The sequence below is a fragment of the Mustelus asterias genome, chromosome 2, assembly GCF_964213995.1.
Source record: "Mustelus asterias chromosome 2, sMusAst1.hap1.1, whole genome shotgun sequence".
Lineage (NCBI taxonomy): Eukaryota > Metazoa > Chordata > Chondrichthyes > Carcharhiniformes > Triakidae > Mustelus > Mustelus asterias.
In genome coordinates, this window is record NC_135802.1 from 40,280,762 (window position 1) to 40,293,894 (window position 13,133).

The 13,133-nt window shown below is 43.9% G+C and overlaps 1 protein-coding gene across 1 annotated transcript in view; it reads right to left on the bottom strand.

Moving 5' to 3' along the window:
- Nucleotides 1-86: 86 nt before the first annotated feature.
- LOC144480637 (patched domain-containing protein 3-like) overlaps nucleotides 87-13,133 on the bottom strand; it is a 34,870-nt gene continuing 21,823 nt past the window's right edge. Inside the window, exon 5 of the mRNA XM_078200234.1 lies at nucleotides 87-147. Coding sequence (XP_078056360.1) covers nucleotides 87-147 — 61 coding nt within the window. The remainder of the gene's footprint in view (nucleotides 148-13,133) is intronic.

The window sequence follows — 13,133 nt, forward strand, 5'->3', positions numbered from 1 at the left end:
AATGTACGTACAAGAGATATCAGGAGATGACAAGTGCTGTAATATGCATTTAAGCGACCGCATGACATCACTAAAGCGCCTATCACTTAGATATCCGGGCTGCTGCTGCTGCATTCGAGTTTTCTGTCCATGTATGTATGTTCATATCTGCCGAGAATTAAAAAATGAAATCTCAGACAGATGCTTATAGCTTCTGAGTGATTGATACTTTTATATAATTATTACACACATGACATGGTGTGCAGCTGTGGTCCCGGCTAAACCACATGGTGCTCATTCTGGCAGGAAGATTCAGCACATCTGTGACATGGTGAACAGTCTTAGATCATGTTACATGGCATGAGATGACCCTTGATGTTGTGATCAGACCGCAATGGCACTGCGGCATCATGTTGGCAGTGCAGCAAAGGTTTGGAGGCACAGGGTCAAGACCAAGCTAGTCAGCGGGACAGCGCATTGAGAGGACCAGCACCAGGTTAGCTCACTTGGGAAAGGTGAATGACCAGATTTTGAATTCAAAATGTTTAAACAGTGTACAGAGCTGTGTTTCTTAATTCAGGTGTGTCTGAACCAGACAAGCAGGCCATCAAATTTAGGCTGGCAATTGGGAATAAAGGTCTTCATAAAGCTGAGCATGTCAGGAGTAACAGAAAAAGATATGGATTACATTGGAAGATCGGTTCAGTATCAGGTTAAACTTTTGTATTCTTCATCCAGAGTTAATTTATTTAGAAACATAGAAACATAGAAAAACTACGACACAAAACAGGCCCTTCGGCCCCACAAGTTGTGCCGAACATATCCCTACCTTTTAGGCCTACCTATTACCCTCCATTCTATTAAGTCCCATGTACTAATCCAGGAGTCTCTTAAAAGACCCTATTGAGTTTGCCTCCACCACCACTGCCAATTCCACTCGCCCACCACCCTCTGTGTGAAAAATTTCCCCCTAACATTTCTCCTGTACCTACCCCCCAGCATCTTAAACCTGTGTCCTCTCGTAGCAGCCATTTCCACCCTGGGAAAAAGCCTCTCAGAGTCCACCCGATCTATGCCTCTCAACATCTTATATACCTCTATTAGGTCTCCTCTCATCCTACATCTCTCCAAGGAGAAAAGACCGAGATCCCTCAGCCTATCCTCATAAGGCATGCCACTCAATCCAGACAACATCCTTGTAAATCTCCTCTGCACCCTTTCAATCTTTCCCACATCCTTCCTGTAATGAGGCGACCAGAACTGAGCACAGTACTCCAAGTGGGGTCTGACGAGGGTCTTATATAGCTGCATCATTTTCTCCGGACTCTTAAACTCAATCCCTCGATTGATAAAGGCCAGCACACCATACGCCTTCTTAACCACCTCCTCCACCTGCGGGGCCGATTTTAGAGTCCGATGGACCCGGACCCCAAGGTCCTTCTGATCCTCGACAGTACTAAGAGTCTTTCCGTTTATATTGTACTCCTTCATACCATTTGACCTGCCAAAATGGACCACTACGCATTTATCTGGGTTGAAGTCCATCTGCCACTTCTCCGCCCAGTCTTGCATCCTATCTATGTCCCTCTGTAACTTCTGACATCCCTCCAGACTATCCACAACCCCACCAACCTTCGTGTCATCGGCAAACTTACCAACCCATCCCTCCACTTCCTCATCCAGGTCATTTATGAAAATGACAAATAGCAAGGGTCCCAGAACAGATCCCAATTTTCAACAATAGCCTACAGAATCCATAGACCACTTCCTCAGCAATCATAGAAAAAAGAGTATGTACTGTGAATTTTTACAAACAGAACCAGCAGATGAAATTGTTGAGTTGGTGATTGTATCCACTCCAATGGAAGCATTCCAGAAAGATCTGCTAGATAATCTCAAAGCATATAGCATCAGAGACACTGAGGGATGGATATAAGTATGAAATTATCCTGACACGTTGATGAAGCTTTGTAAAGCCTCTGTAAACCCCAATTGTTGATACACTCACTAGAACACCTAAAATTGGCAAGACATGTGGAAGGTGTGACCTTCTGGCAGAAAAGAAAGGGCCATTGGCAGCAGCATTGTACTAGAGAAAAGGCTGATGCAGGGTCTATGCACTGATCCAAACTGACCATTCACAATGCGTACCTTCAAGCAATAAAAATTGCCATCTGGAATCCAGTCAGAAACATATACATGAGGTGCGAGCTAAACCAGAAAGTGACAATGATGTGCATGATGAGATGAAGAGCAGTGGGCGCAGATTTCACACAGTCAATCTTGTGGAAAACATAGAGATCATCACACTTTTCTAAGTGTTTGCCAAGATTCAAATTATCTGGCCTAAGAAAGCTGGTAACTATTCATTATTAGCCAAGATTGACGTGGGGCAAGTGCAAACATCTTACTCATGTGGATTCTAAAAGACATGTATCCACAGACATGGAGGCCCATAGCACACCCTCACTCGCATTCACACACTCATTCACACACTCATTCACACCCACAACCTCACTGATACCCTCACTCACGCCTTCACTCACCCTCACTCACCCTCAGAGACATATAAGACAATGAAGGGGCTATACAGGGTAGAGGCAGAGAGATTCTTTCCACTCAGAAAGGAAACAAGAACTAGAGGACACAGCCTCAAAATAAGGGGGAGTCAGTTTAGAACAGAGTTGAGGAGGAACTTCTTCTCTCAGAGGGTAGTGAATCTCTGGAATTCTCTGCCCATTGAAGCAGTGGAGGCTACCTCGTTAAATATGTTTAAGTCACAGGTAGGTAGATTTCTGATCAATAAGGGAATTAAGGGATATGGTGAGCGGGCGGGTAAGTGGAACTAAACCACTATCAGATCAGCCATGATCTTATTGAATGGCGGGGCAGGCTCGAGGGGCCAGATGGCCTACTCCTGCTCCTATTTCTTATGTTCTTATGTTCTCACTAACAGCCACACGCTCATTTACACCCACACACTCACCCGCACCATTACTCACATGCTCACTCACCTCATTCACGCACACCCATATCCTGACACACGCTCACTCACACCCTCAATCACTCTCACCCACACCCATATGCTTTTGTTTTTATAGAAATTGTGGAGGTCAGTTACAGAGTACATCCACAAGAGTCTGCTAGTGTATGCAAATAATAAACTAATTATCAACAATAAAATAAATTATATTACACTAGATAACAAGGGTGGAAAGATTCAATACCAACACCAGTAAATGAGTCAACTCACACTATTCCTTCACCCCAACTGCACCTTTACAGGTATGTACAAATGTGTGAAGTTCACACAATTTACAATATCTATCTAATAACCACACCCACCCCCTCACCCCCCCACCACCCCCAACGCACTATCCGCTTGTCACACCAGGAGCCAACTGGTCTCACTGAAATTCTTTCTCACAAGGGTTTCCAATCTCCATGCTCGAAGAACTCGCTTTGGAATTCACTCCCAAATGATGATTTTCCATTTCAAAAGAAATGTATCAAAGACTGCATCCACCGCCTTTTGAGGAAGGGAGTTCCAAAGATTCAAAACCCTCTGAGAGAAAAAAATTCACCTCATCTCTGTCATAAATGGGTGACCCCTTATTTGTAACCAGTGACCCCATCCCCCTAATTCTAGATTCTTCCACAAAGGGAAACATCCTTTTCACATCCACCCTGTCAAGAACACTCAGGTTCTTATATGTTTCAATCAAGTCTTCTCTTACTCTTCAAAACCCCAGTGGATACAAGCCTAGCCTGTCCAACCATTCCTCAAAAGACAATCCCCTCCCCCCCCACCCCACCCCATTACTGATATTAGTAAAGCAAAGTCCCAGATCTTTGCCCACTCACTTCACCTATCTAAATCCCTTTGTAGCCACCTTATGTCCACTTCACATCTTACTTTCCTACCGTTCTTTGTGTTATTAGCAAATTTAGCAACCATACCATTGGTCCCTTCGTCCAAGTCATTTTTTATGAATTGTAAAAAGTTGAGGCCCAGCACCGGTCCCTGTGGTACACCATTTGTTACATCTTGCTAACCAGAATATGATCTATTTATGCTTACTCTCTGTTTCCTGTAAGTTAGTCAACTTTTATTTTCCACAGTAACTTTCGATATATCACCTTATCAAAAGCCTTTTGGAAATCTAAGTACAGTACAACCCGTCCTTTATCCACACCAAGGTACTGCTTCAAAGATCTGCAATAAATTGGTTAAGCAGGATTCCCCTTCTGCAAAATCCATGTTGAGTCTGAGAGATCACCTTGAATTTTTCTAAGTACCCTGCTATAATGTCATTAGTAATAGCTTTCCAACATTTTCCTTTTGACAATTGTTAAACTAAGGGGAGAAAATCATTGGAGGCAATAGTGAGGTATAGAATGTGCAGGGTGGAGCTTAAGGAAGCAATTAGGAAAGCAAAGAGGGGATTTGAGAAGGCTCTGGCTGGTAAAAGTAGGGAAAATCCCAAGATATTCTGTAAGTATATCAATGGGAAGAGGATAACCAGGGAAAGAGTAGGACCTATTAGGGACTAAATGAGCAATCGGTGGGTGGAGCAAGAGGGCATTGGTAGAGTGTTGAATGAATACTTCACATCCATCTTCATCCAAGAGAATGAGGACGATGGGATGGAATTCAGGGAGAGAGACTGTGAGGTTCTTGAGCAAAATGACAAAGGGAAGGACAAGTATTGGAGGTGTTGGCAGCCTTAAAAGTGGATAAATCTCCAGGTCCAGATGAATTGTGCCCTAGGCTGCTGTGGGAGGCAAGGGAGGAGATTGCAGGGGCTCTGACCCAAATTTTCAATTCCTCTCTGACCACCGGAGAGGTATCAGATGACTGGAGAACAGCTAATGTGGTTCCACTATTTAAGAAGGGTTATGATAAACCAGGAACTACAGGCTAGTGAGTCTCACGTCAGTGGTAGGGAAACTATTAGAGAAACCTCCGAAGGAGAGCATCTATCTTCACTGGGAGAGGTAAAGCTCGATCAGAGATAGTCAGCACGGCTTCGTCAGAGGGAGATCATGCCTAACAAATTCGATTGAACATTTTGAGGAGGTGACCAGGTGTGTAGACAAGGATAGTGCAGTCGAAGTAGTTTATATGGATTTCAGCAAAGCCACTGACAAGGTCCCACACAGGAAACTTGTAAAGAAGGTAAATTCACATGGGTTACAAGATACTTTGATAAAGTGGATTCAAATTTGGCTCAGTTGTAGGAGACAGAGGGTGATGACAAAAGGTTGCTTTAGTGATTAGAAGCCAGTGTCCAGTGGCGTACTACAGGGGTTTGTGTTGGGCCCCCTATTATTCATCATTTATATAAATGACACAGAGATTAGCCAGGTGGTTAACAGTGAGGCGGAGTGTCTTGGGCTACAGGAAGATATAGACGGAATGGTCAAATGGGTAGATAAGTGGCAGATGGAATTTAATCCTGAAAAGTGTGAGGTGATACTCTATGGAAGGAGTAATTTGACAAGGAAGTACTCAATGAATGGTAGGACACTGGAAAGTTTTGTGGAACAAAGGGACCTTGGCGTGTTTGTCCACAGATCTCTGAAGGTGGAAGGGCATGTTAGTAGGGTGGTGAAAAAGGAAATGGTACACTTGCCTTTATCAATCGAGGCATAGATTACATAGAAAATACAGTGAATGTACCTTTCAGAGTTTAAAAAAAAATCATGCTTCTGCAGCTCACACACTTAGCTGATGCCATTATTGCCGAGCTGGCTACAAGGAATCCTTTTATTGCTCCTTAAGTGGTTTAAATGTGGGTTGTTTATTTTTATTTTGGGAATTAGTTTTATGACCCTGCATTGTCAGGAGGAAGAATGTTTGCAGGCCAGGTGGCAGGAGCTCTTGCATTTTCAGTTCTGAGCTGCAGGTTTTAGTTTTAGAAGGGACATCAAGCTGAAAAGAAGTCTCTCTCTCTCGCTCTCTCCCTGGTTTTAAGAAATTCTGCTGGTTAACTGAAAACCTTCCTGGAGTAGAAAATTTCCTATTGGTGGCTTGACCAGAGTCTCTCCCTGGTGTTCTGCTAAGCTGTTCTGACTTCAATCTGTTCTGAGTGTATCAGGAGAACTGCAGCATTCGTCCAAAGGGCTCAGTGCCAGTATCATGTGAGCATTAGAATTTGCTGTGTTAAACCTGTGGAAGGGTTTTGTTTATGGGATTGGTTTGATTGGAACATCTTAGATATCTTAGTTAAGGTTTATACATCATCATGGTTGCTTTGTTTTTGATTGTAATTTATAAAAGTTATTGCTAATTTTCTTTCCATACATGTTAACTATATTCTTAAATGAATTTTGTTTGATAAAAGCTCCCTAGTGGGTCATGAAGTGAAACATATCATGTTTATCCCAGCCAAATTCCAGATGCAAAACTTATGATCCAGGCTCCATAAAACACTTTGGAGTTTCTGGTCTGAACCACAACAATACATAGAAAATAGGTGCAGCAGTAAACCATCCTTCGCGCCTGCACCACCAGTCAATATGATCATGCCTGATCATGCACTTCCAGCATCCCATTCTCGCTTTCTCTCCATACCCCTTGATCTCTTCAGCTGCAAGAACCACATCCAGCTCCCTCTTGAACATATCTAACAAACTGGCCCCAACATCTTTCTGTGATAGAGAATTCCACAGGTTCACAACTCTCTGAGTGAAGAAATTCTTCCTCATCTCAGTCCCGGATGGCTTACCCCTTGTTCTTAGACTGTGACCCCTAATTCTGGACTTCCCCAACATCGGGAACATTCTTCCCGCATCTAGCCTGTCCAATCCCATTAGGATTTTATATGTTTCTACGAGATCTGCTCTCACTCTTCTGAATTCCAGTGAGTACAAGCCCAGTTGATCCTGTCTTTCTTCATATGACAATCCTGCCATTCGGGAAGTCATGTTGGAGTTGTATAGAACTTTGGTGAGGCCACAGCAAGAGTATTGTGTGCAGTTCTGGTCGCCACATTATAGGATGGATCTGATTGCACTGGAGGGGGTGCAGAGGAGATTCACCAGGATGCTGCCTGGGATGGAACACTTAAGTTATGAAGAGAGGTTGGGTAGGCTTCGTTTATTTTCATTGGAGCAGAGAAGACTGAGGAGCGACCTGATCGAGGTGTACAAGATTATAAGGACATGGACAGAATGGATGAAGAGCAGCTATTCCCCTTAGCTGAAGGATCAGTCACAAGGGGACATTGGTTCAAGGTGAGGGACAGGAGATTTAGGGGGGATGTGAGGAAAACGTTTTTTACCCCAGAGCGCAGTGACGGTCTGGAATGCGCTGCCTGGGAGGGGGTAGAGGCAGGTGGCCTCACATCCTTTAAAAAGTATCTGGATGAGCACTTGGCACATCATAACATTCAAGGCTATGGGCCAAGTGCTGGCAGATGGGTCATGGTCATGGGTTTAAAGTGAGAGGAGAAAGATTCAAAAGGGTCCAGAGGAGCAATTTTTTCACAGAGGGTGAGTGTCTGGAACGAGCTGCCAGAGGTAATAGTAGAGGCGGGTTCAATTTTGTCTTTTAAGAAGCACTTAGATGGCTACATGGGTAAGATTGATAGTTACATGTATAAGATGGGTAATGAGGGATATGGGCCAAACACAGGCAATTGTGACTAGCGTAATGATAAAAACTGGGCGGCATGGACATGTTGGGCCGAAGGGCCTGTTTCCATGCTGTAAACCTCTATGACTCTATGAATTTTGGTAAATCCAACAATTCAGAAGAGACGTAAAGATCAAGAGTGGGATTTTCTGGAATCTCGTGCATGTTTGCCAGTGATGAAAGCAGCTTGCCATTGGCTATCAGCAGGAAACAACTTGCAATAAAGGTCAACATTCGATTAATTTGTGTACATAATTACTTTCCGCACCAGCATCATTTTTGTCATTCACGCACACAGATATTAAAAGGCTACAAGGCAGCTGTGAGGGGCAGTTGTGCGTTCCCAGTTGTTTTTTCCAGCAATGGGGCAAAGCACCAAATCCAAAGGAGTCTGCCCAAAGCTTCCAAATCTTGGTACACTGTGAGCACTGTGAGCACTCGTGGATACCACACTTATATTAGTGGTGGAACAGGTGTCATGTCAATTGCCCAGAAAATCCCCGGAGCACTGCTGCATTGGAATCAGATTATCAGGTAACATAATTGTAAAATATTACACTGAAAATCTTCGACTTATATTTAGATGACAAATAAATGCATTAAACAGCATTGTTGAGAAAAATGTGTTTTAATTTATGTAAAAATGTCATTAAAAACATGTAACCTCATAAAAATATAAGACATGTAAGTATATATTCAATGAGTTGAACAAGTATTTCAATCATTTCTATAAAACTGTGCACTAATCTGAACACTCGTCACAAATAAAATACTAATTTCACACATTAGCAATAATAAAAGCCCCTATCAACATTATCCCTACTAGGTTTTAAAGTGTTGTAGGGAAATATCCCTTTACCAGTGCAGAATAGAAGTTGAGTCGCAAATCAAGGTTCAAAGCGTGTCTTTATTGTACAATTACTGGGATCCCAGGGAGACCCCCGTAGCCAGCTCAGAAACAGTGGCTTGGCCACGTTGATCTCAATCCTTTCACATCAGCTCTGGATCTTTATAGGGATCCAAATTCGAGCGGGAACATTTGATTATGCATTTTTACAATATGTATAAAGTGGTCTGTCAGTTTAAAAAGTCCCTAGGAAGTTTCATCGATTAGCATTTGTATGGTGTGTGTTCGTGTTAATGGGATTACTTGGTCCTGCCCCGGTGTCTAAATGCGTTTCCCATTATCTTCTCTATGTGTCCTCTTATCTGAATTGATCTTATTGTTTCGTGTCTGTGTTTCCTGCTTGTGAGATTGAGTGTTAATGTCATCCTGTCCTGTTGGATGTCTGGAGTATTTTATTCTAATCTTTTATTCTTATATCTTAGTTTATCAGATTTTTATGTCTGCCTTGGCCGAATTGGTAATATTTCAGTGATAGCTTGGTTTTGATAACCCATTCTATGTCTCGTTTCATAGGGATCTTGATCGTCCTTGGCCAGTTTAAAATGCAGCTGCGCGCTGTTGCTAGGCAGATTAGGGATCTTCCGTAGTCTTTGAAATTCGCGAGTCTCTCAGCTGTGCAGGGGGGGACCCGATCGAATATCCATCCGGGGGTGCCCCTCTGCATTGTTGGCCCGTTATGAGTGGTGCCAATTAGTCCAATATGTAAATATGTTTGATGATACAAAATATGGTTTTCTGGAAAATTTCCTCCTTCAGTCCCTCCTCTCGTCCAGGGGGTGCCATTCATGGCTGACCCCCCATGGACGACCTTCAGAGGAACAGTGATTTGTACAGCTGTTGTCCTTGCCGTTGTTCCTCTTCTTCTGTGTCGTTGTTAAGTTCTTGCATCTGGATACTGGCAGTGGGTAGCATTCTTGATGTAATATTTGCACATATCACTTTAATACAGGTTAGGCCAAGGCAGAGTGTGAACAGGATGGCTACCACTAGGATTAATCCCTTCATAATATATGCTCCCCAAACTGTGTTAAACAGCCATCCTAACCACCCATCAGTCCCTGTTAACCCCTGTTTAAAGTTATCCAATTGTTTTTGTATCCCGGACATGGCTGCTGTTATGTTTAGTGTCTCGTCGTGTACGTATGTGATGCATTTTTCCTTGATGATGGTGCATACCCCCCCTTGTCTGGCTAGCTGATAGTCCACCGCATATCTCGTTTGTTGTGTGTATAGTCTGAGTTCTGCGAGTTCTTGGTCAATTGCACCCAGTGCTTGTAGGGTGTTGTTTCCTAAAATGGTCAGTCCACATATGAAGAAGTTCCTATTACTGGCACTGATCACCCCTGCGGCGCCTCCCAGGGATAGTGTCCCCAGAAATCCATATCCTAAAGAAGACCCTAGTGTGACAGGGGCCTGCCAGTCGGAGCAAAATTCTGCGCTGATGGCCCTGGTCACTATGCGTTTCTGGACATGCCCTTCGCTTGGGCATGGAACCGTGAGAGGTCTGATTGTCCCTACGGAAAAGAACCTTGGAGGCCTGTCTGTGGCCGTCATATATACATTTTTAAATAAAAACACGTACCCGTCTTTAACCCGATAACATGCATTACCCCGGGGTCGTTTGACCGCATGGCCCCATCTTGTGGAACCTTCCCTCCCCCTGGACTGTCCACTTGATTGTACCTCTTGGTGAGAATCAAATGGATATGTCCCTGAGGCTGAGCTTACGTGGGTGCTGTTGCACTTGCCACACATAAGCTGCCTACCCGCGGTGACTGCAATGCATTTTTGTTGCTTGCAGTCACAAGTGAAGTGTCCTTCCCGGACCCGGCACTCCTGGAGAGCACAATGTGCCTCAGCGCACAAATCATTTTTAGGGACAAAGGCATGCACGCACCCCCATCCCTCTCCCTTAAAACATTGTGGGTAGTTCCCATGTGTCTCCTCCGGTTGGGGTCCCGTCCCCCTTAGAATTCACGGCTCAATGAGCTCTACACACCTTCCTTGTATCCCTTGCTTAAAGTACCCAATATGTTCTTTGCAGGGTGCCCCCGATGTGTCAATAGTGAATAACTCTTGTGGGAGCCACCCTGGTGTTGCGATGAATAGGGAGTTTACTGATCGCGCTGAGGGGTAACAAGCGGTCCTATTCCCATAGATCTGGATGTGTGTTTTCAGGAATAGGTTTCCTTCCATGATTGGTGGTTCTGCTCCCCTAACCCCCATATGTTGGAGTGTATTTACAATGGTCAGGGTTATTATCAGATATGTCCCTGTTCCCATATCGCTCTTTTTTTTTCCAACAGTATTTTACAATTACAGTATATACAGAAAATAAACAGGCAATCAAATTAAAAGTAGTTGGTTCCGACGTCTTGATAGTAGATCTGGTCCTGGTTCCTGTGGAAGTTGAATGAGCAAAACGGTATTTTTTAGTTCATTTGTCCTCATATAGTTTTAATTGGGTCCAGTGTTTCCAGACCCCCTGTCCCCTTATATCTATACAGGCACAGGTATCTCCGCTAATAATGACCTCGTAAGGTCCGTGCCATCTTGGGGCAAATCCTGGTTTTGCAGGAAGCACTTTTGTTAATACCCGGCTCCCGGCTTTTGGGACTTCTGGTAATATTTCTGAGTCCCCCTCTGCGTCGACCTGTGCCTGATTAGAAATTACGGACCGGCGCATCCCCTTCAATTGGGTGCTAAGGTCTCGGATGTATTGTCGGATCCTATCTTTTATCGGACCCACATCTGTCCAGCCTGTAATAATGTTTTCGGGTAAGTGCATTGCTCGCCCGGTCATCAGCTCGTATGGAGTCAAGCCGGTAGTTCGATTTGTGGTCGCCCTAAGCCTCATCAGAACTGCAGGTAGGGCTCTGTACTGGGACCTCTGCTATTTGTGATATATATAAATGATTTGGAAGAAGGTGTAACTGGTGTAATCAGCAAGTTTGCGGATGACACAAAGATGGCTGGAATTGCGGATAGCGAAGAGCATTGTCGGGCAATACAGCAGGATATAGATAGGCTGGAAAATTGGGCGGAGAGGTGGCAGATGGAATTTAATCCGGATAAATGCGAAGTGATGCATTTTGGAAGAAATAATGTAGGGAGGAGTTATGCAATAAATGGCAGAGTCATCAGGAGTATAGAAACACAGAGGGACCTAGGTGTGCAAGTCCACAAATCCTTGAAGGTGGCAACACAGGTGGAGAAGGTGGTGAAGAAGGCATATGGTATGCTTGCCTTTATAGGACGGGGTATAGAGTATAAAAGCTGGAGTCTGATGATGCAGCTGTATAGAACGCTGGTTAGGCCACATTTGGAGTACTGCGTCCAGTTCTGGTCGCCGCACTACCAGAAGGACGTGGAGGCATTGGAGAGAGTGCAGAGAAGGTTTACCAGGATGTTGCCTGGTATGGAGGGTCTTAGCTATGAGGAGAGATTGGGTAGACTGGGGTTGTTCTCCTTGGAAAGACGGAGAATGAGGGGAGATCTAATAGAGGTATACAAGATTATGAAGGGTATAGATAGGGTGAACAGTGGGAAGCTTTTTCCCAGGTCGGAGGTGACGATCACGAGGGGTCACGGGCTCAAGCTGAGAGGGGCGAAGTATAACTCAGACATCAGAGGGACGTTTTTTACACAGAGGGTGGTGGGGGCCTGGAATGCGCTGCCAAGTAGGGTGGTGGAGGCAGGCACGCTGACATCGTTTAAGACTTACCTGGATAGTCACATGAGCAGCCTGGGAATGGAGGGATACAAACGATTGGTCTAGTTGGACCAAGGAGCGGCACAGGCTTGGAGGGCCGAAGGGCCTGTTTCCTGTGCTGTACTGTTCTTTGTTCTTTGTTCTTTGTTCTTTGTTCTGTCCAATTTCTACCTGAGGATTGCATTGCTTTTGCCATTGTTATTTTTAGAGTCCGATTCATCCTCTCCACCATCCCGGAACTTTACGGGTGATAGGGGATGTGAAATTTTTGTTTTATTCCTAATAGTTGGCAAATGTTTTTCAGAACCTTTCCTGTGAAATGTGTTCCCTGGTCCGAATCAACTTGAATTGGCATCCCCCATCCATAGCAAGCTTAGTGTGAATTAAATAACACTTTGTACTGGCCTTTTTTGGCTGCAATTGGACATCCATTCATTTGTATGTAATCTTATCAAAAGACATCGCTTTCCCCATTAAAATCACATGCCATACAGTTCCGATCTTTATATGAGTACTCTTACACTATCTCTAATTTGATCATTTGTTTGCGTGCAAGCGCTACACCACAGTACTTCACAAAATAATTATGTCTTTATCAATACCCAATATAGTATATGAATATATCATACAAAGTTGGTTAAGGCTTTTCAGGATTTGATGTTATTCTTGTGTCTATATGGCAGTGCTATACTGTATAATAAAAATAATCAAGCGGCAGTTGTATCATACCACTTTACACATCGTAACCGTGATATCCAAACCCTTTTAATTTAAGCCGTTTCTTTTTTTAAACTGAGCTCCAGATCGAAACCCCCGCACTCTAGGAAAAGTAACAGGCGCCGAATCAAAATCAAAGCAGGTACAATACATACCAGTTATTTGATTAGGAACATTTT